At 34.4% G+C, this 22,234-nt stretch overlaps 2 protein-coding genes across 4 annotated transcripts; one reads left to right on the forward strand and one right to left on the reverse strand.

Moving 5' to 3' along the window:
- Positions 1–456: 456 nt before the first annotated feature.
- Positions 457–21,481, reverse strand: LOC130612762 (homoserine O-acetyltransferase-like). 3 transcript variants are annotated; one of them, XM_057434119.1, is made up of 13 exons: positions 21,297–21,481; positions 14,533–14,746; positions 13,548–13,666; positions 13,056–13,089; positions 12,880–12,966; positions 12,612–12,691; positions 12,034–12,183; positions 11,428–11,566; positions 10,755–10,814; positions 10,589–10,666; positions 10,344–10,419; positions 9,479–9,570; positions 457–578 (listed from the first exon to the last, which is right to left on the reverse strand). In XM_057434119.1, exons 1-13 carry the CDS (start codon positions 21,401–21,403, stop codon positions 555–557), a joined length of 1,260 nt encoding a protein of 419 aa, XP_057290102.1. In that variant the 5' UTR covers positions 21,404–21,481; the 3' UTR covers positions 457–554. The 3 variants fall into 3 exon arrangements, with proteins under 3 accessions (XP_057290102.1, XP_057290101.1, XP_057290103.1); XM_057434118.1 differs by lacking the exon at positions 457–578 and adding an exon at positions 7,715–7,851; XM_057434120.1 differs by lacking the exon at positions 457–578 and adding an exon at positions 8,211–9,203 and having other exon boundaries at positions 21,297–21,480.
- Positions 6,092–9,004, forward strand: LOC130612766 (G-protein-signaling modulator 2-like). The gene is made up of 3 exons (XM_057434123.1): positions 6,092–6,569; positions 7,539–7,821; positions 8,794–9,004. The coding sequence occupies exons 1-3, from the start codon at positions 6,245–6,247 to the stop codon at positions 9,002–9,004; spliced, it is 819 nt and encodes a 272-aa protein (XP_057290106.1). The 5' UTR covers positions 6,092–6,244.
- Positions 21,482–22,234: the final 753 nt, after the last annotated feature.

Consider the following 22,234-nt stretch of genomic DNA (forward strand, 5'->3'; position numbering starts at 1 on the left):
CCGAAATACATCAAAATTGAATATCATATAGAAGAACCCTGGGGACGAGGTAGGAAATGAACGCTCAGCGGAACAATTCGTTGCTCAAAATAGAATAGACTGCGCGAGTATTTGATGTGCGTGGGATATTCTTTTCAAAATGTGCGAGAAAATTAGATTACGCGAAACTAACAAAAACGAATAACGCGTGTTAAAATTTTGTACCGCCTTTTCCCACAGAATGGTAAAAGTAAAGAGCGCAATACAAAATTACACTTTTAGCAGTATTCCGAAAGATATGTGATACATCGAGTTGTACTACCCGCAGAAGTTGGTCCTAACGTTAACGATTTCGTAAATGACCTCACAACAAAACAGTATTTTTTTCACGTAAAAATACCAGCAGTAGAAGCCACAGAATCTGCTGGAACGAATTTCGAAAACTCACGGGAAACAATTAAAACAAAAACAAACAAATCAAAACAGTTTTTTAACTTTATCAAATAGCTTCAAATTTGGGCAGAAAAACAATAACGGATTCGCCTTCTTTTCACCACACGCATTAGAAGATTACATCACTCACTCCCATTGTACACAATCTAAAAAAAAAAAAAAAACATTTTCATATAGTGAAGCTTCCAGTGCCTTTAAGGGATGGCCAAGTCAATGGAATTGAAAGCACTGTTTTTCATCTTATAAATAATTAAGGCTAATTCGGAAAAGTATAAAAGAAAAAAACTAAACAATTTGGCAACTTTACTAATTTTATACGCAAAGTTCCAACCATACCAACAGTTTCCAAATCTGACAAAATAATTTTAGAAGTGTTTATTTTTTCAGAATTTGATTGATGCAAGGCCAAGGGAAATTAAATAAGTTTATTGTCCTAGACCCATTTAAAAACATATGCTTCTCATCATTCGGTTTTTTTTCAACCAACATTAATGTAATCACCCAGAGGAAATTATAATGTCTCTAGTGTGTGTTTTAGAAGCTGAGTACACAAATACACAAATATTACAAGTGCTGAACTTTGGCAATCATATTTTGCAATCAGACCCTTTTAAAAACTATGCTGAACCATGTCAATTATTAAATTCAGCACTAATAGAAAAGCACCTTGGATAGGATTCTTTGTTGGGCGAATAAAATGACTGACAAATGGTTTATCGTGAATGAAATAGTAATTTTTACACAAATAATTTAAAAAATAATGAACTTTGTTATGTGGGTTGTTCTCAAACACACGTGGGCGGTGGACAAAAAACTGTGATGTAATTTCTCTTGGTCTATTATTCCTGAGAATATTCTAAAATAAGAGGGTGTCAATAAGCTGCAAACAGCCACATATATAAGTGCGAGTTCGGGCAACTTTTCCAATTAAATTAGTGATTGTCTTCCAAAACCGCCCGCACTTTCCCGAACTTGCCTGGAGCATTTTCAAAATTTAATTCCTTTTAACATACCTTGTGGACGATAGTTGGAAAAAGATGCTTTAAGAGAAAGAAGTTAATAAAAATTAAAAGTTATTTATCAAGTAAATTTTATCAAAAACCATCAAAAACAGTTCTTTTAAGAACTTTACTACCACATAGTTTACTTTATGGTCTATGCAGGTTTTTTCGGGTGAATACTTCAATTTTTTTGCAAAACGCTAAACTTGCCCAAAAACGCCTGCACGTTATACGGCGTATGCAGCTTATCAGCACCCTTGTTCTAAAATTACAAGCAGTTTCGAAGATGCCCACGCCGTTTAGAGGACGTGGTGCGGCTTGGGCATCCTTGAAGTTCTGTTTAATGACAGTTTTAATGTTTTAATGTCGTTTTAAACCTTGTTCTCAGGGAGGGTGTACGGAAAACTAATTCCTATTGACAATTACATTGCTGTTGTGATAGCAAAAGTGGATATTTTTTTAATTACTGAAACAGGTTACTTATATAATAAATAAAAAATGATAAAAAACGGTTGGTCAGCTCACTCTAGCGCCCAGAGCTATTTGTTTTGTCTGCGCCCTAGCTACAGGTTTTCCTCTATCTGGCTATCAGTTAGGTAGTAATACAGCTTCTCCATATGTATTCTACAAATTACTTTCAATTCTTTTATACAAAACTGAGCTCTAGCTAGCTACCTTTCGTGTGATTAAGCCTTACCTTGATTTGGATAAAACCAATTAAAATTGATAATATTGTATTCTTACATCCTCTTAGAAACAATAAAATAAAACACAGCTCGGCGGGTTTTAATTGTACAAATTACTTCAATTTTTGCGAAGCAATTGAGCTTTGCGAGCGAAGCGAAATTGTGGAGCACGTTTGCTACACGCGAGGTATACCAAGAGAATTATTGAGATTCTCAAAATTTCGATAGAAAAAAAATCATATAAAATCAGCGTAAAGAAATAGGACTGATATTTTTGCACATAAAGCTAGGGTATTTTTTTTTCTAATAAAACAAATAAGTTTGGACCGAGGGGTTAAAGTATAAGTTTAGTAAAAAATGCAATAAGTACGGCTCGTACCCCCCCACCCCCGGATTTTGACCCCCCCCCCGTCTTTTGGTCCGGATTATACGTCCGCCGAACTTGAACACACAAAGAGGAATATGCCGTGAACAAGAAACGGTAGTCGGCATTTTAGACACGTATATTTTACAGACCCAAAATATGCCTTATTTCTTTGTATTATAGCTAATTATGGTATAAATAATTAATTAATTACTTTGCAATTTTGCTTCTAATACTATTATAGCTTATTTCATAGATCTGTGCTTACTGTTGCAAGCCTTTCTTTTCGACACTTTAGATTAAAATATTGAAGGTTTTCAACATAATCACATAATAAGATTGTCGTAACTGTCTGGGTTGTGACTGCCAATGTTGTAACTTTCTACTAACTAGATTTTACACCTTGCACGCCGTTGTTTTTCATATTTTGTCTGAAGTTTTGTTGGGAGGATTTCATGCGATTTGACATTTGATATTTTGTGTTAGATTTTAAGAACTTTTTTGTTAAATTATGACTTATATACTTTCTTTTTATGCATTTTCAGATTATTTTTTTTAGTAAAAGGCATATTCAATATACTGAAATATTTGCTGATGTCATCAAAATTCAAATGACAGAACTTTTCAATTGTTTTTCTGCCTAAGTGGATTTTTCCACGGGCCTAATCGACTATTATAGTTGTATTTTAATGAAACATAATAGTATTAAAACGGTTTTCTTCTGTTGAAAAAATTTATTGCTAGTCCTGTTTCTAATCGACTTTACTTGTGTATTTTAAGCTTTTTTGTTGCTGTGCTTTTTCTGGAGATTTTAGTTGGATTGGAAAGCTCCTGTGTAAGGTACCCATTCCTAAAGAAAAATTATTTATACCATAATTAGCTATAATACAAATAAATAATAAAAGAAATAAGGCATATTTTGGGTCTGTAAAATATACGTGTCTAAAATGCCGACTACCGTTTCTTGTTCACGGCATATTCCTCTTTGTGTGTTCAAGTTCGGCGGACGTATAATCCGGACCAAAAGACGGGGGGGGGGGGCAAAATCCGGGGGTGGGGGGGTACGAGCCGTACTTATTGCATTTTTTACTAAACTTATACTTTAACCCCTCGGTCCAAACTTATTTGTTTTATTAGAAAAAAAAATACCCTAGCTTTATGTGCAAAAATATCAGTCCTATTTCTTTACGCTGATTTTATATGATTTTTTTTCTATCGAAATTTTGAGAATCTCAATAATTCTCTTGGTATACCTCGCGTGTAGCAAACGTGCTCCACAATTTCGCTTCGCTCGCTTCGCTCGCAAAGCTCAATTGCTTCGCAATAATTTTGAATCTGTTCGTAAAATGCAAAAAGAACTTTTAGAAAGTGTTTATTCTCGAGCATTTTTGTTGTCTGGGGATATTTATCCCTTGGTTGGTAAAAGTCTTCATCGGAATTTAGGTCCAGATATATACCTTCCATCTGAGGCGAGGTGTGAAGATAAAGGAATTATTGCTTTAAGGTGAGAAGTATGTTTTTTACTCTCCAACACACCTTGCATTTATTTAAAGGTTTTCAGTATATCTGCTACGAAAAGCTAGTTGGGGAGAGGTTTATACAACAGACTATTAAAACCAAATACAAAAAGATTTAATTAGCTAATAGCTAGGGCTAATATACCTTTACGATAATTCGGAAAAAATAACACTCCATCGCAGCTTATTTTGCAATCAAAGGAGGTAAACATTACACTTTTATAAGAGTTTATTAAGGAGAAAACACGTTTTTTCGTGATAACTTTTCTTGCCACGTTTTCTTTTTAATGAAAAGTACACATAAGTTGTATCTTATTATTATTAACGTTTCCTGAAAATTTGAAAGAAATTGATATGACAGAAGTTAAAAAACTGGAGAAAACACGCTTTCGTCACTAACAAACTCTCATAAAAACACGAGTTTTACCTCCTTTTTTCCGATATTGTAAAACGATGGAGGGCCGTAGGAACGCATGTACAATTGAATTATCGTAAAGGTGTATTGTTATTGTAATATGAGCGTTGAACAGAATTTTCAGCATTGCGGAGGAATTCTTTCTCAATTAATATTTGTGTTGTTATTAGAAGCAAGAACTTGACATCTGGATAAGTAAGGTTGGTGATGAAAAAAAACAACTCTTCGAATGACTATTAAGAAACAAAGTTTGTTGAGTAAAAGGTCATGGTAAAATATATTATTTTTAGATCCAATCCATCAGGAGACTGTCTATACAGCTCAGCATCGTTGGTATAGGTATAGGTGATAATTCTCTTGTTGATGTTTTGAGAATCCTGACATCCATAGAACTTTTCTTGCATCCTTCCTTTTATTCCAATCATCTTTGTTTTCAATTTGCTTTTAAAAACCAAAAGGCAAATATTTTTATATCTGAGAAAAGTTTATTAAGATTTTCCCTTTCCCATATTGTTTGTGATATGACTCTTTCTCCTGAGGAGGCAGTTAAAGCAGAAGCAATCAACAACTGTACCCCCAAGACATGGTTTCCTTTTCTATCAATACTTGCCTTGTCAACAGTAATAAAGAGAAAAATTAACACATTTTACCCACAATTCGGTTTGTTACAGTTTGTTACAACTTTCTTTACACAGTGTATATCGCCACACCCATCTATTTTACCTGATGAAGATCAGTTAAAAATTTTATTTTGTTATGAAGATATTGTTAAGTCTGGTGTAGACTTCAAGCCAAATCATTACGTTCCCCTTTTTCCAGGTTGCAACTTTCTTAACTGAAAGTTGCATTTTCCTATTTCAGCATGCAAAAAGCAGTAAAAAGCCCTTCTTAATTCTTCTTTTAAAGTTCAAACGAAACTTGAGTTTAGCCGTATGAATAAACAAATATATCTGAACAAATACGTGGGTTGAGGTGTGTTTGTATCATATCACATGTATGTATATTTCATTTTTATTGTCCTGATCTTTCCATATTCTTATTGTTTTTGTTATTATTGTGTTTTATTTTGCTGTCCATGGCTGGTGTGATCATTTGATTCACCTAGTCATGCTGATGAAGCCTGATATTGGCAGAAACAGCAGGAGTTTATAAATAATGAAATATATTCACAATTGTCTCACTTTATTGTAGTTAATCCCTGTTAATTTTAGTGGTTTTATCTATCTAAAATAAGACGTGTAAGACGGAGATTTGATTCTTATAAAAGATGTTCTTAGGAGATTTTGTTATAGCTTAGCGTTTCTTTTGGTCAATTTTATTAATAACTAGATAAATCGGAAGACAATTTTTCGGCGATTTTTGTACCCGCAAAGCTTAAAATTTAGCCCCCAGCTGCTAAATTCAAGACTCAGTCTTGACTAAGTCTTGAAAAAGTCTGGATTTGCCCCTGCAGTGGTACCTCCAACTTGGCACCAAAGAAACCGTGAGATTTGTCTATAAGGCGCAGGGCTGGTAAGAATTAAAATGTCTTTCGAACCAGCTTTGATTACCTTCAAACTGTAGTAAGAAAAAAAAGGGAAGATTTAACCATTTTACCATTAACCAAAAAAGGGAAGATTTGACCATTTTTTTAAAATTTCTTCATCAAAAAGCACGTATAATAATAAAGAATGCTAATACACCACATTCTAAATCGAAATGAATTGCATTTAATAAAAAAGCTAACATGTTATTTATGAATCTTTTATGAATTATGCTGTACGCGCATTTAAATCACACGCCAACTTATCATAAAATTTTAGCAAGTCGAGGGCGGGTATTTTTTTAAGATGGCTGCTGGTTTTCGTAAACTTATAAATGATGTTGGAAAAATGTGTTACGAAAAAACAGATAACGATGCTCGCATGTTTCGTTTTAAAAAAGAAGAAGAAGAAGATATCAAACGAAAAATAAAATATTTAAATGTTCATTTAAGAGATTCGCTACAACACCCTAAAACAGAACTTGACCAGTTGATGGTGTATGGACACCTTGGCAATGCTTTCTACAAACTGAATGATTTTGATGAAGCGAGAAAGTACTACACAATGCAACTAGATATGGCAGTGGAATACAGAGACGAGGGAGCGCAAAGAATGGCACTTACTAATTTAGGTATTTCATCATCGACATTTTGTTTACTTTGCGCTTTTGGCTCCTTCAAAATTAGATAGGGAAACAAAAAGTTCTTGCAATTTAAGTTGAACTTTATAAATAGCAAAATTATTACAAAAATTAATTCTTGCTTTCCCTCTCAATGCCATGCTTCTCAGGCACTGAAAATACAACCTTCCCAAAACCATTAACGCTTTTTAGATATGGGAAGGACAACGTAAAGTATAAGACTTCTGTCCCAGCCACTTGCTACACCCGGAATCTTGGGGGAAAGGAAAAGCCTTCGGTTTTATGAAATTTCAGTGAATTCGTAATCTAAGTTCAGCCACTAAACCATCGACTTAGTATGTTTTGAGAATGCACAAAATAAACCCCTTTTAACTTTCTTTAACAACATTTCAACATTTATATACATCTCATTTTTCTATGGCCGACGAAGATGACAATAACATTTTCTTGCTCGGGTATCGGACAGAAAAAGGTATTTCTATGTAAGTCCACAAAAGTTATGTCCGATAGGTGACACAGTCATATTTGAAGTGCATATTTGTACAATCCACCAGAAATAAATTTTCGCTTCGTCTGAGTTAAATATAGTGATGTTTTAGTGTTTACAAATAGCGTCAATCTCGCCCCCAGGGTTTTTTGCCTTTTTGACATCAAGGCGGGCAGCGAAATTTAGCCGTCAAGTAAGCGCTAGCGGCCCTTAGGCAACAAACCCTGGGGAAGAGGATGAAAATAGCGTTTGGGTTGATTTGAAACAAACTACTGACCGCGAACAGGCGTGTACGGCAGGCAAACAATTTAAAGCAATGCTACGCGCATGTCTAGCAAGTATGGTAACACACAGTTGGATAGAGGGAATAGCCAATCGTTAAAAAACAATAAACTTCATTTGATTTATATTAAAGACTGGAAACGTAAACATATTTTGTAGCTTTACGTATAACAACATACATCTCATTTTAGGTGTTCTACATAAAATTAGACATAATTTTAAAGAGGCCGTTGACAAATTTAACCAAGCTCTAACAATAGCTCTCAAAACAAACAACAGATATGCACAGGGACGTCTTTACAACAACATGGCAAATATATACGAGCTTACAATGGATTACGAGAAAGCTGTTGAATACCAAAAACTTCGACTTGATATTGCGACACAGTTAAGAGACAGAGATGGTGAAGCGAAAGGCTGTGCCGCCCTCGGAGCTTTGTATCACGCCCAGAAAGACTTTTCTAATTCTATCAGGTACTTTTTAATCTTCAGATAGCAGATCTCCTAAATTAAATGTATGTCCTTACGAACGTTACACAGCATATACCAAGGATTGATGAAATTTTGACTAAATTAAAATTGAATCCACTCGAGTTCTCACAGCGAAATTAATTCACGCTGAAATTAGAAATGTGTTTCAAAATCTTCCCGTTATTTTTTTTAAATAAACCAGTCTTCGTTAATCATGATTTGCTCAGTGTTTGGTCAGTTTGGCGTAATTTCGTAAAACTAAATCATGCCTTTTCCAGAAAAAATGGGGCTCTAATGAATAAATTGTCCACTTAAAGTAATATGCGTTCTAAATGTAAGGTTATTTACGAGAAGTTAAATGCTTCTTCTTATAATACAAAAACAAACCTCACTACACTTATATTTTCTCTTTCTTCTATAAACAACAAAAATTTCTTGGTGGTATATATTACACATAAAACATTTTTACAGTTGAAATTAATCTCTTATAAATAAGTGAAACAAAAATTTCGATTACTCAAAATATAAAGTACACGTTTTTCTACAAGCAACTCCAATTTTTCATTTCAGACTCAGTTGCTAAAGGCGAAATTGTGATTTTAGCATCAAAATTGACCTAGTGTATATATAATGATGATATATGTACACAACCCCAAACAGAACAAAACGGAACAAAATTTTTTAAAAAATAAGATAATCTTTACCTAAATAAGCGCACATCATGGCTTCAAAAAGAACAATAACAAAAAAAAACAATTTCCAAAATATTTGGACTCGATTATTTCGGACAATGTCAAAGTCACACTGACCAATTACAAACACTCGTTCTTTCACTAATCTTAGATTAGCCACAAAAGTCACGCTAGAATAGTTATAACGTAAACATTTAACTAATCCCCAATTTAACCAATCCCCAATTTAACTAATCATCAGTGTGGATTGGTAAAAAGTAAAAAAAACAAATTATTTTGGCAGGTTTTATGAGCAGCTAATGGACAGTCTACGACGTTCGTTAAAGATTCTCGACACATTAGCAGATGACGAAAGTGCAAGTGAAGACGAAGGGTACGTTGATGTAGATGAAGACGCAGAAGAACAGAACGAAGACGATAACGCCACCACAAAGAAAAAAGGAAAACTTGGAAAAGTTAAAAACGCTTTCTCCAGAAATAAGAAAAAGAAGTAACAGGCTACTTTTAATACAAAATACACGCCTATTATTAAAAAAGTTGTAAGTTGCATGCAAAAACAACCACGTTCAATTACAAATGATTAGAAATATAAAAATATGAAAATATGTAGAAACAACATTTCGAAACAAACCAGGACAATTTTTGTTTAGAACGGCTGACCAGGGTCAAGTCTCTTTACGTTTCGAGAAATTTCTATCAGAAAAAACACAAGAAATGTATATTTTTATGAACAAAAATCTCGCTTTTAATAGGATATTGTAATACAACGAAATCACTGTTTTAAAGGTAAACAGAACAGCTGATAAGATTTCCTTACTTATTTAGTTATTATATGTTACTGTGCTACCTGTGGCAGCTGGACTCCCTGTGGCAGCTGGATTCCCTCTCACTTCTGGTTTCATTTTATTGCACCATTATTCCGTATGAATTAAATAAATTAAAATACAACAAAGAGAACGAATAACTACCTTCATTTCTTTCCCCATTCCATCTACATCCAGTAAAAAGGTATCATGTCCAAAATGGCCGTCATTTATATAGAATTCAACATTTTTGTTCCCTGAAAGATAAAACAGTTGAGCAATAGACCTTTCCCGAATAACCTAATTATGTCAAACTCAATTAAAGAGGTCGATACTAAAAATGATTCTTATCCCTAAGTTCTTTAGCAAAAGGTAGAAAAAATTACCTAATTTCGTAAATATTTATGTTCGTTAATTGCCTCAATTACGAGCTGTTACGGTCAAACCCTTCGTATACCCTAGCTTTTTAAAAATAGCCTCGTTTTTAAAATAATTATTTTCTTTAAATCGAATCCAACCAAATTATTATATTGCTCTAAAAACTTCAGTTTTTGTCATGATAATTTAATATTCTATCTGAATATCCTTATTTCAAGAGCTTAGAAATATTATAAAATTTTGGATGACGTCATATTTATTATAATTTATGAAATTCGGGAAAGGTGTATTGACATCATTTTTTTACATTGTACCTTCTGTAAACTTACTAGCTTTTTGGAACGTCATCTTCATGCTGCTGTAAGCCAGAAAAAAACTATGCTCCAGTTAGAGTAGAAATAGAGGTAAAAAAAACACAAGGGCTTAGATTTAAATGGCCCAATAAGATTTGATGTAAACTAGTTTAGAAAATCACTAAATCGATGATTTAGAATAAAGAAGAAAAATCTTTGCCGAAAATGAACCTACGAAAATAAAAAAACTGTTGACATCATTTTAAAAAAAATTCCGTCAATGACACAAACAGGAACCAGCTAAAAACCCAAAACCCACCATCTCAAGATTAGATTTACCGAACGTTAAAGTCGTTTACCTCCTTGTGCAATATAGCGGGCTGCATCTTTTTGTTTTGATACAGGATATAAAATATCAGAAGAGGCTCCCATAACCTATAATAAAGTGAATTATATCCACAGAAAAAAATGACCATTTTACTATCATATCACAACAGTGAAATTATATCATCGACAATTCTCAAAAATGTGAGAATATTCCACAAAAATAAAGTTAGTATTTGGTGCCAATTAGCTGCAAATAAAACAAAAAAGCAATTATTACCAGCGTTGGACATTTAATTTGAGCAAATCCTTCTGCCATACTGCCATGATTTTCTCCAATATCAAATATATCCATGGCCTACAAACACAAACACGAATACAGAAATATGAATACAGATATATAAACAGAAGTTTGCAGAAATATCACACGCATATAGAGCGTTTACCTTTGAAAGATAGATGATGCTGTTCGGGTCGTACTTTGTTCTTTTAATGAAACTTTCGCCCTTAATTAAAACACATGTTCTTAAAACCAAAACACTATTGTATGATACTAAATATGGCGTACAAATAGAGCGTTATATAATCACATTTAGAAGAAATAAAACCACTTATTCTCACTTTGATCTCCAGAAATTGATTAAACTTGTGATTGTGGAGGTATCCCAAGGGGATACACCAACTGGACAACAAAAAGAACCTCAAATTATTACTTAAAAATAAAAAAAAGAGATAAAGGACATATTCCCATCACATATTTACGTGCAGTTGTTTAAAGAATAATGGTCTTTTTCAAAAAGTTCATGTGTCTTGCTTTTGTGTCCTATAACCTCAAGAGAATCTGTGAAGCATTGGGTCTGTTTACATAGTTTTTTCTTCAAAAATTAATGCAAGTTAATGGGGAATATTATTTTTCGAAAACACGAATGTAAAACACCACCTTAACTTTTTCACCTCACCTATATTGCTGCAAGCTGTTATTTGTAAAACGGAGTCTACAAAGTCTTGCTTTTGTTCAACTTTGATTTTTCCTTTTTTGTTTGTTTTATCTTGCAAGAATACCATGGCACATGTGATGTAAACATTCATTTGTCTACATAAATCACCATCAGTTTTTACCTGATGTCTTATGTAATCTTCAATAAGAAACTCAGTTGAACGGTATCTTGGCAAGCTGTTGTCCGAGTCGTCAACCTTCATTGTTTTGAACCTTTCGTCCCATTCCGGACCACTTCGATATGTCAGTGTGGCAATTTTCCTAGAAAATATATTCACCAGTGTAAGGGTAAAGCAAGGTTAAAAAAAAGGAATCATATGCTTTGAAGGAAAAGGGAGAAAATTTTTAATATTTGAGGGGAAAAATTGTGACTTAAATTGAAATATGAAGTTGAAAGCTAATCGCTTTAACATTATAGGAATCTGGTATACGCAGGTACAGAACAGAAAAATCAAAGATGCTTATCTTAATTTCTCTATACATTTGTGATTATTAAGTACACATTTTGTATACATCGGCAATAACTACGCAATTTCCTGGCTTAGCATGGACTAACATGTAGCTGTGGTAAGGGACTATTAAAAAATGCTTACACTAAACACAGGCCTCATGATTACAAAGCAAACAGCTAAACCACTCTGTTACATGTCTTTTTGTATATTTTCCGAAAATAAACTTTTGTTGGGAGCGCATCTTAAAATGAAATTTCCAATCTTAGTGTGTCTTACCTCGCCAGTCGTGTTCCATCAAAAGGAATGCCAGTCTCATAGTAATGTCCATTATTCCATTTCGGATCCATCATCAAAGCAACACGTTGTAAATATCTGAATGCAATGGCTGAGGGAGCTGAATTACCAGCTGCAGATATACTGACAATCCTGTGAATAAAAAAACGTAAACAAATAAAAACGTTTCCATAGCACACAAAAAATATAAAAGTAGCTCACCTAAAACCATCTTTTCGTTTCAATTCATATAAACAATGATTCGAATTTTTTTTGTGAGCTTACAAAAGTATAAAAATCGAACATGCTTTTTTTTTCTTCTTTGGTGGCTTGGGAATAGCAACTTAAAAAAATAGCTTTGTTGTTTTTTTGTTAACAAAGAAATGTTTATTTTCAGATAAGATGAAGTCAGATAAAAAAAACGGATGCTGACGGGTTTTGATGTTGCACTGTAAAAAACAAAGCCCTCAGACAGGGCACAGACCTCGCAAGCTCGGTCTGTACTTTTGACCACAGGCTTTGTATTTCACAGTACAACATTATATATACTCTTAAAAAAAACAAAGATAACAACTTCCTACCTGTCAATGGACTGAGGATACTGTTTAGCCGAAGAAAATGCTGCCAAACCACCTAATGATGCTCCGACCACTGCATGCACCTAATAAAAATTAAAAGAAAAACAAACATCTAACACTAGAAGAAAGACAAATATCTAACTATTATATAATTGAATAAAAAAGTTTTTAAAAGACGACGTTTTCACATCAACGTTTAAAGTAAATAAAAACAAAAAAACACATGATTACAATTGCAATTTTTGATGCATTAGACTGAAAAAGGTTATACCTTGTGAATGCCAAGCATATTTAACAAAAGAAATTGTGAATGAACCATATCACCAATTGAAACAATAGGAAAGTCACCACCATATGGCTATACAAAATGAAATAATAAATGCATTTATCAAAATCATAAGAACCGATGACACAATAATAAAACTTAATAAATAATCCAAATCATACCTTACCAGTGATGGGATTAATACTTGATGGTCCTCTATAATACCATAGAGTTAAAGTTAAAAATATATACACCAGCAAGTATAGGAGTGTATACCTGTTAATTACATATAGCTTACCACAATAACAAAATTTAGGCTCAGACAGGGGAATATACTAAGCTTATTTCTCAGCCTTGGTAAATCTTTTTATTGTGTTTTTCTTGTATTACGGGTATTTTAATTAGTCATATACTTTTCTATTTTTTCTCGTACACAATAAGACTTAATTAACATCACTATACTGTTTGAAATTGCATTGAATTTTCTGTTGCTACTGTTGTTTTAAACATCTTACCCCAACAGGCAACGTATCATTTTTAAATTTGTTTCTGCAATAAGCATAATGTAAGCATACTCTAACCGTGATTGTGATTTTCGCATCAGAAGTAAATCACAGCCTGATTTCGAATTTTCAGTTGGCTTATAAAAAAAATCTAAAATTTAGAATTCTTACGTTGATCCATAGCAGCTGCCAAGAAGGTTAACACAAATGACAAAAAATTTGTTTGTATCCAATGACAATCCAGGTCCAATAAATTTTTCCCACCAGCCGGGAGAAGAATCTTTCAGTACCTTAAGTTAGAGTTAATTGAACACATTAAACATGATATTCATGTCATAAACTTATGCAAGATATTCACCTGAATATGAATTTGTCGTTGATAAACAAAGTGAGTTTCAATATTTATCTATTAGACAACTGCATGCTAAATTTTCAGGTCCTATACCTTTCAGAGGCTTTGATCTTGGCCATTACTCGAAACTAACCTAAAAATCTCTATGAAATCCTTATAATGGGGAAAATATAATAACTCCTGTTAGGATAATCCTTAGAAGTTGAAACTTGCAACACAACTTTGTTTCATCAAGAAGAATCACTTGGAATAATTTGGACACGTGACTAATCCGATTTACCGATTTTGTCGGATTTTACCTGAAAATCGGAAAAAAACAGATTTTCGGGTAATTTTTGGCAATTTTTTATCCGATCCATGTAAAAACCGGAAGATATGTTAAATAACTTTTATTTAACTTTCAGAAACTTCAAACAGAATGTAAAAATTCGCTCTAGAACAAAAGTAATTAAATTTTAAGCAGATGTGGCATTTTTACCAATTTTCAAGCTTCTGATGACGTCACAGAAAATGTGCTGACGCAAACAAAAATTTATTGCCGCCATTTTGTTCCTTTTATGGCGCACTATAAGTGTGCCAAGTTTGATTCAATTTGAAGAATCCTATGAAGAGTTATTGAGGGGGGATCCAAATTTTGATTACTCTCTACCTGTGTGCAAAAGTAACAACTTTGCAGCCTGTCAGTTACAGAGTATTGACCATTCAACCCTTTAAGCCAGGTGTTAAAAATGAAAAAAAAACTTTCTTTGTTTCATTAATTTTGTCTAATTTTGAACAATTCCTAAAAATTTAAAAGAAACTTACAAGGTTGCTTCTTGCATGTGGATTAGCAGACAGACCATGCTGCAGTAAGACAACATTGTCCTTTGCATCATTTAATTTACCCCAAGCTTCATAGGCCAAATGAAGTTCAGGTAAAATAGCACCATACTGACATTGAAACGGATGCCTGCTGTAAACTATGGTTTCCTCTGCATTCTTTGTAACTCGATCATAAGCAGGCTCTGGTTCCTCCGATCTATAACAAGTAGTTTCATCAAATATTTCTTAATCTTTAAAAAAAAAACAAAGTAAAAACGAAACGTATGCTTGTCTTAAAGCAGGATTGTTGAATCTTGTTGTATATTAGACAGGAAGCTCATACTCTTTTGTGCTTAATTGTAGGGGGGCCAAATTGCACTTTTTCGAATTTTTTACCCCAAAAATCATTTTATAATGCCCCCCCCCCCCTATTTTATCGAAATTTGAGAATGAGACCCACCTCTTCATTTTATTATCACCCCCACCCCCACCCCCACCCCCCATAATACGTTTTTTGGATATCACAAAGCAGCATCTTTTCTTATAATCAAAACACAACTCTCTTTTGGAACAAATCTCAAGAAAAAATACTATTTACAGGTTAATAATAATAACAAATATTAACAAAATGTCAGCACAGTTTATTCCTTAAAGCTGTTATCTTTATTTTTAGTTGTTTCACTAGTGTTAGTTTATTTATAGTTAGCCGTTTCCATTTTTTTTCACCTTCCCTCCCATTTTACAGAAAATTTCCTACCCCCTTAGGTCATTATCATGACACCCGCATCCTCACTTTAAGAAAATTCCCCGGATTACTCACCTTAGCATTTGGTTTACATCAGAGTTTCATACTTTCTCATATCAGTTTCGATTGAAAAAGCTGTTAAACAGTTTGAGAAGTGAAAGAAAGGACTAGAAAAGAATGAGTTGAAAGTTAATGCAGCAAAGTCAAAAGTCATGACTAGTAACATAGAAACCAAGTGTTGGAAAGTGGTCTTGTGGAGTTTGCAGGAAAAGGTGTAGTAAATTAATTTTTGTCACATTGGGTACATAAGAAGTGCAGTAGTATTGCAGGAAGGTTATAAGAGCTGACATTCAAGTTTGCATGTAAGTGTTGAAAAGATAAGATTGTAAACGAAAAATTATTCTTATCTTTAATGATGTACAACAGTGGCTTGTTACAGATATAGTTGAGAATTTCTGTTACTTCTCTAAGAAGTGTTGCATGGTAGTGAGACATATGTAGTGAAGCAGCAAGACCTTGACCATTAAGAAAGGAATGATATAAAAGCAGGTTCACAGTTCATTTGCCAGGTAACCCAGGTCAGCATAAAGAATGGTGGGTAACTTGTTTAATGACTTATGATTTCCATGTATTTGATCATCCTGGTTCATTCGAATCCTTTGGTTACTAAAGTAAAATGTCAGTACATGTGTGAGGATTATATTACATTAGGCAGGTAACTGATCAATCACTGTTAAGAGCCATGACAATGACAAGGACAAAGAGTTGCAAATGGCTGTAAAATGGTTGTTAACAGTACGGCCAAAAAATTGCTCAATACAACCAACCACAGAGTCAGAATGCATATCAGCAGTTATAATTGAGTGCTGCTATTCAGTGCTATAATTGCCATTCCAAATTTCTTTACATGATAGTATCCGTTACTTGCTAGTGAGAGACATCAAAGTTACGTCCGCATAAAAATTGTGTAAGAGCCAAGGTTTGGTGGCTTGACATGAATAAACAGGTTGCGAGGTATGTTCAACAATGTCAAGTTGAGAATAATGCAGAACCTAAATCGAATTTGATCCTGTCTGCTTCAGTACCAGAGACATCATGGTTGATGATTGGCTGTAATATATGGGGTCCATTTCCAGATGGTGGATTGGAAGGATTGAAGGGTAGTTTTACAAAATTAATTTCTCAATTACTGTACCTTCTGCAACGTAGGACTGGTGAAGCGACAACAAAACAGATCTTTGGGTGAGATGCGAGAGACAAACTTCCATCTCTTCCACAAAAGCACTTGCCTACTACAGCTATTTTAAAGCAACATAACAAGAAAAGAAAGGAGACTATAAATATGTTAAGAGAAATACAAGGTCCTAGCACAACCTTAATGTTGGTCAAAGTGTTCTTGTTAAAGATGCATTAAAGATTTGTGACAAAATTACACTTCAATGTGCATTGTCAACCTACAATCATCACTAAAACAAACCAGTCTATTGTTTAATGGAAAGAGATCGCAGAAGTTTTTAATCATGTGAAACTATTTTGTTCTTGTTAGTTTGTAACACTTAAAATAACCAAGTGTTGATTAATTTTTTTTTTTCGGTTCAGCGGTTGTTTTATTTGATAGTATATATTTTGAAGCTTTATTTAGTTTTGGAGAGATGTTGTATATCATTCCTTGTAGTTATATCTGCCATATTACTGAATTTATCCATTCTGTTTTTTATTTACAGAATTATATATTTAAAAAATATTATTTGTATAACTACTTATCATTATCATCATCATTCTCGGCTTAACGTCCGTTTTCCATGCTAGCATGGGTTGGACGGGGCATATTAATGAGCCTCTTCCAATCTGATCTAGACTGTGTTAGATCTAAACTCAACTTCCCTTGTATCAAGTCTGTCCTTATAACCTCCTGCCAAATCTCGGTCTGGGCTTCACTTTCTTACCCAATTAACCTCCTCCATTTTTTTCCAAGTGCCCCAGCCAATTGAATCCTCTTATCTGGATAACATCTTTAATTCTATGGATACTTAGCCTGCTTCTTAGCTCATCTGAACTCTTTCTGTCTCTCAGACTGGCGTTACACATCCACCTAACCATTCTCATATCATTCCTTTTTAAACGGTCAAGATCTTCCTGCTTCACTGCCCATGTCTCACTACCGTACAACATAACATTTCTTACACAGGCCTCATACAACCTACCTTTTACCTCAATTGACAAGACTCTGCTAGTCAACAAAGGAAGTAACTCTCTGAACTTCTTTCAAGCAGAACCTATCCTGCAAGTAACACTTCTTCCAACACCCCCTTCACTGCCCAACATATCACCTAAGTAACAGAAGTTCTCAACTATCTCAAACAAACCACTGTTGTACATCATTAAAGCTGGAAATACTTCATTCTCTATAATCTTACCTTTGCAAAGCTTGTATACAAACTGAATGTCAGCTCTTAGCCTTACACCAATACTACTGCACTTCTTATGTATCCAATGCTTGCAAGTCTGACAAAAAATTGAGTTAATACCAACCCCTTTCCTGCAAACTCCACAAGGTCACTTTCCAACTACAAGGTCACACTTGGTTGCAATGCTACTAATCATGACTTTAAACTTTGCTGTGTTCACCCTTAGCCCTTTCTCTTCTAGTCCTTTCTTCCACTTCTCAAACTTTTCAACTAATTCTTCCATCGACTCTGCTATGAGAACCAAATCATCTGCATAAATAACTCCCATGGACAACCTGTTCTGAACTCCATCGACAGCGCTTCTAAGACTAGAACAAACAACAAAGGACTAAGTACTGATGTACATTAACAGTTACACTAAATTCATTACTAAGTGAATCGTTAATCTTAACACGACTTCTAGCATTGCTGTAAATAGACTAATTTTCTCATACCCCACCAAATAACTTTTTGTAATAAGCTCAACTCCAATATATCCAGATGCTTTTACCATCTCTGCAACAATACCTGATACTCCTGCAGCCTTGCCAATCTTCAATTTCCTAATAGCCTCCACTACCCATTCTGACTTGATCTGCATAGATGGCCCTTCTGCAACATCATCATCAGACAAATTATCCTCATCCCAATCAAACTCAGTGTTAAGCAACCTCTGATAATAATTCTTCCAAGCTACCCTTTTTTCCTCCTCTGTGCTAGCCAAAACACCTTCATCATTACATACAGTACAGTCTGAATGTAATGTACCGCGTACACGCTATTATCACATCTTTGCATGGAGGACGGCAGTAGTTTGTCTTTTGTTATAATTAAATCCCTTAAGGATTTTGCGAGTTTATATTTGCGTGTTAAAAAACAATGTGATCCCGAAGAAATATCGGAGCAATTATAATTCCTGTAATAGCGAGATGCATCGTGTAAATGTATTGATAAGCTATTCCCTTAAGTATTAGCGTGAAGTAATTAAATAATAAAAATCTTTGCGAAGTTTTATAATACATCGCGCGAGAATGTATTGTTGATTTAATTACTTAAGAAGATTCCAGCACGTTTAATTTAAGAAACATACGAGAAGCATTGTTCACAACTATTAAATGCCGCTTTTCGTTTATAAACTTTTAAAATGTGATCTTAAAAAACATTTCTATCATCTTTTTTCGTTCTTAAACATTTAAAATGGAATCTTAAAAAACATTTCCATCGCCGCTTTTCGTTTTTAAACTATTAAAATGCGATTAAAAAAACATTTCTATCACCGCTTTTCGATTTTAAACTTTTAAAATGCGATCTAAAAAAACATTTCTATCGCCGCTTTTCGTTTTTAAAATTTAAAATGTGATTTAAAAAACATTTTTATCGCCGCTTTTCGATTTTAAACTTTTAAAATGTGATCTAAAAAAACGCTTAATTACTGCAATTAAAAATTTCAAAAGAGTTCGCCCAAAATAGATTGCTAAAATTGATCTTGCAACATATTGTGATTAAACAATCAATCGTGTGGGGTCATTTTTATCAGCAAGGCAATTATTTTCTTAAAAAAACAAAAGCTCTTGCAATGTTATTGTTCTGTGTAACTATTCATGCGAGTTTTGCGTCCGCGGTAGATTACATTCAGACTGTACTGTATACACTTCTCACCTACAACAACTTGATTAGTCTTCTTCATTTGCTTTGCTATCTTGAATACCTCATTGCGCTGGTCTTCCTTTCTTAACACATCTGCAAATCTGTTCTTCTCTGCTTCTGATTTTGCCTTATACACTACTTTACGAGCATGATATTTAGCTTCAAGTAAATATTTTTATTACCACCTGACTTCCACTCCTTCCAAAGTTTCCTCTTTTCCTTTATACACTGGTCAACCTCATTTTTCCACCACCTGGTCTGTCTATGTCTAGCTGGTACTTTCGTCCACCCACAGGTATCATCAGAAGCTTCTAGAAGACAATTCTTCAAAGTAGCCCAAGTACTTTCAACATTGTCACTATCACACTGACCTTTGTGGGCTAACTGCTGAACTTTTGCACTAAATTGTCTTGCTATAATCTCTTCCTTCAGCTTTCAGACTTTATGATGGGGCCTGTACTTTCCCTTGGCTTCTTTAGCACTCTTCAAGATAATATCACAAACCAGCAACCTATGATGGGAAACACACTCTTCCCCCGATAAAACTTTCACGTCCTTCACCACTTTCTTGTCTGACTGTCTAACCAGGAAGTAATCTATCTGTGTCTTACAGCCACCTGACTCATATGTTATCAGCCTACTCTGTCTCTTACTGAATGATGTGTTGCAAACCCCCATGTCCGTTGCCATTCCAAACTCAAGCAATCTCTCCCCTTCCTTATTTCTGCTCCCAAATCCATAGCCTCCATGCACACCTCTATAACCTTCAGATGACTTCCCAAAATGACCATTAAAGTAGCCGCCCACCCTGACAAGTTCAGTGTTTCCAAACTTTGATGTGACTGCTATTAACTGATCATAAAACTTTATCTTTGTCACTGAGTCTACACTGTGGAGCATAAACTGCCAGAAAAGTGACAATCCTATTACTTATTAAAAACTTTATCACTATAATACGACTATTAACACGCATAACATCTATTACTTTTTCTACCCACTTCTCTGCAACGAATATGCCAACTCCTCCATATCCATCACTATTACCAATCCAAAGAAGCTTATACCTTGCCCTCCTACCTTCCACAAATCTCACTGAAGCTCCTCTCCACCTGACTTCCTGAACACAACACATATCAACAGATCTACATTCTAACATTTCAACTACTCCATCTGCTCTACCTCTCAGAGTACCAATGTTTACACTGGCCATTCTCAACCTAGTGTTATTTACCTTGTGATGTGACAGCTAGGTAACGGTCTGACGATGCTCACACCTGACATCTGTCCTACCATGCCTGACACCTTCACTCCTTAGAGTTCCAGCCTCGTTTACGCAGTTTGTCTGATCAACTGTTCTTACGGCCATTATTTAAGGAGTTTTGGCATTGTTTTACAGCTGGATACCCTTCCTAGCGCCAACCGTTCACAGACCGGACTGGGTGTTTTAAAGTGACACCATCACTATGTGGCATTTCATGTGACCTCCACAATCGCCCCTTTAAACTAATGTATGGTGGAGGACATTCAACTCCTCTCTTGTCTTCTAAAGAGACCCTTCACCTTAAGTCAAAAATAAAGAAAGAAAACACAAAAATAGCCATTCTAATTCAATTTATCTCGTGTCTGCAAAAAATTTTCCACATAAAATGTTACTTAATTGTTTCACGTTAAAAAACTTTTAACTTCAAACAATAATCTATGTTTATTTTGACGACGTTCCTGCCAAAACATTAAAAAATTTGCCAGAAAATGAGGTAAAAACTGTTTCAAGTTTTACTTTACATCAGAAAAAAAAAAAAGAAGACAAAAAATTGCTGACACGAATCCAAAATTTTTGGTTGACACTTCGGCATTCACGTGGGCAATAGCTAAGTACATACTGACGTGAATTAGAAAACCTGCTTATGTGTTATATATGTAGTAATTACCTGTTCTTTGGATCTTTATTTTGCAAAGTGGTAGACTTTGAAGTGAAACATCTGTAAATTCTTTTATGCACTTGTCTCAGTTGCTGTTTATATGCTATCACAAGCATCCTGACAATCCATTTATATTCTTAATTACTTTTTATAAGAAATTGTCTAAAAAAGAAAGCCAAAACATTACTAATTAACAACAAAGCAGCCTAAATGTAAACCTATAGGTTAGGTTAAAATGATAAAGGGTGCCTTCCATACTCATGTTAAATATTGGGTGGTGATAGAGATGGATGTGCATATTTTACATGGCTAGCCTCACTAATATCGAGGGATATACCCTTTCTATTATTTCCAGGAGGGACCATGGCTTAGATGGAGAGTCCTATAGTATTTAATGCATATTTTGAGCTACGCACACCAAATTAGAGCTTGCGCTCTACTAGACAACTCCCAGCAACATCCAATGGCCCACACATGGAGCCATCTCCCCAATTTCCCTGACATGGCTTGGGTTAACCAGGGGCTATGGTAACATTCACTCGCCCATGTTGAATGGCCGTCAAGGGGAATCGAACCCCGGTCTCCCGCACAGAGTACGAGAGCTATAACCACTAATCTACAGCGCCTATAACCACTAATCTACGGCACCATAAATGGTGGTGAAGTAATATATATGTTGAAACTATGACCATGGTGTGACAGTTTCAACATAATGTCTTCATAACTAGAAATATTCTATTTTTGCCACCATTTTTTTAAATTTATTGATAAAATAATGAACAACTGCAACCCAACTACTACACTGCAGACAGAGGTAGGACATTAGGTTTCAGGGCCGTGGTTCTTAATAATTTGTATTATATATGTTTTTATATTCGTAAGTTGTTTTCAAGCCTACTGTAGTTAATAAAAAAAAGCTGAAAAAGCTGTCAGTCAATAAATTATAC

Source organism: Hydractinia symbiolongicarpus, chromosome 10 (genome assembly GCF_029227915.1).
Source record: "Hydractinia symbiolongicarpus strain clone_291-10 chromosome 10, HSymV2.1, whole genome shotgun sequence".
NCBI classification, from domain to species: Eukaryota; Metazoa; Cnidaria; class Hydrozoa; order Anthoathecata; family Hydractiniidae; genus Hydractinia; species Hydractinia symbiolongicarpus.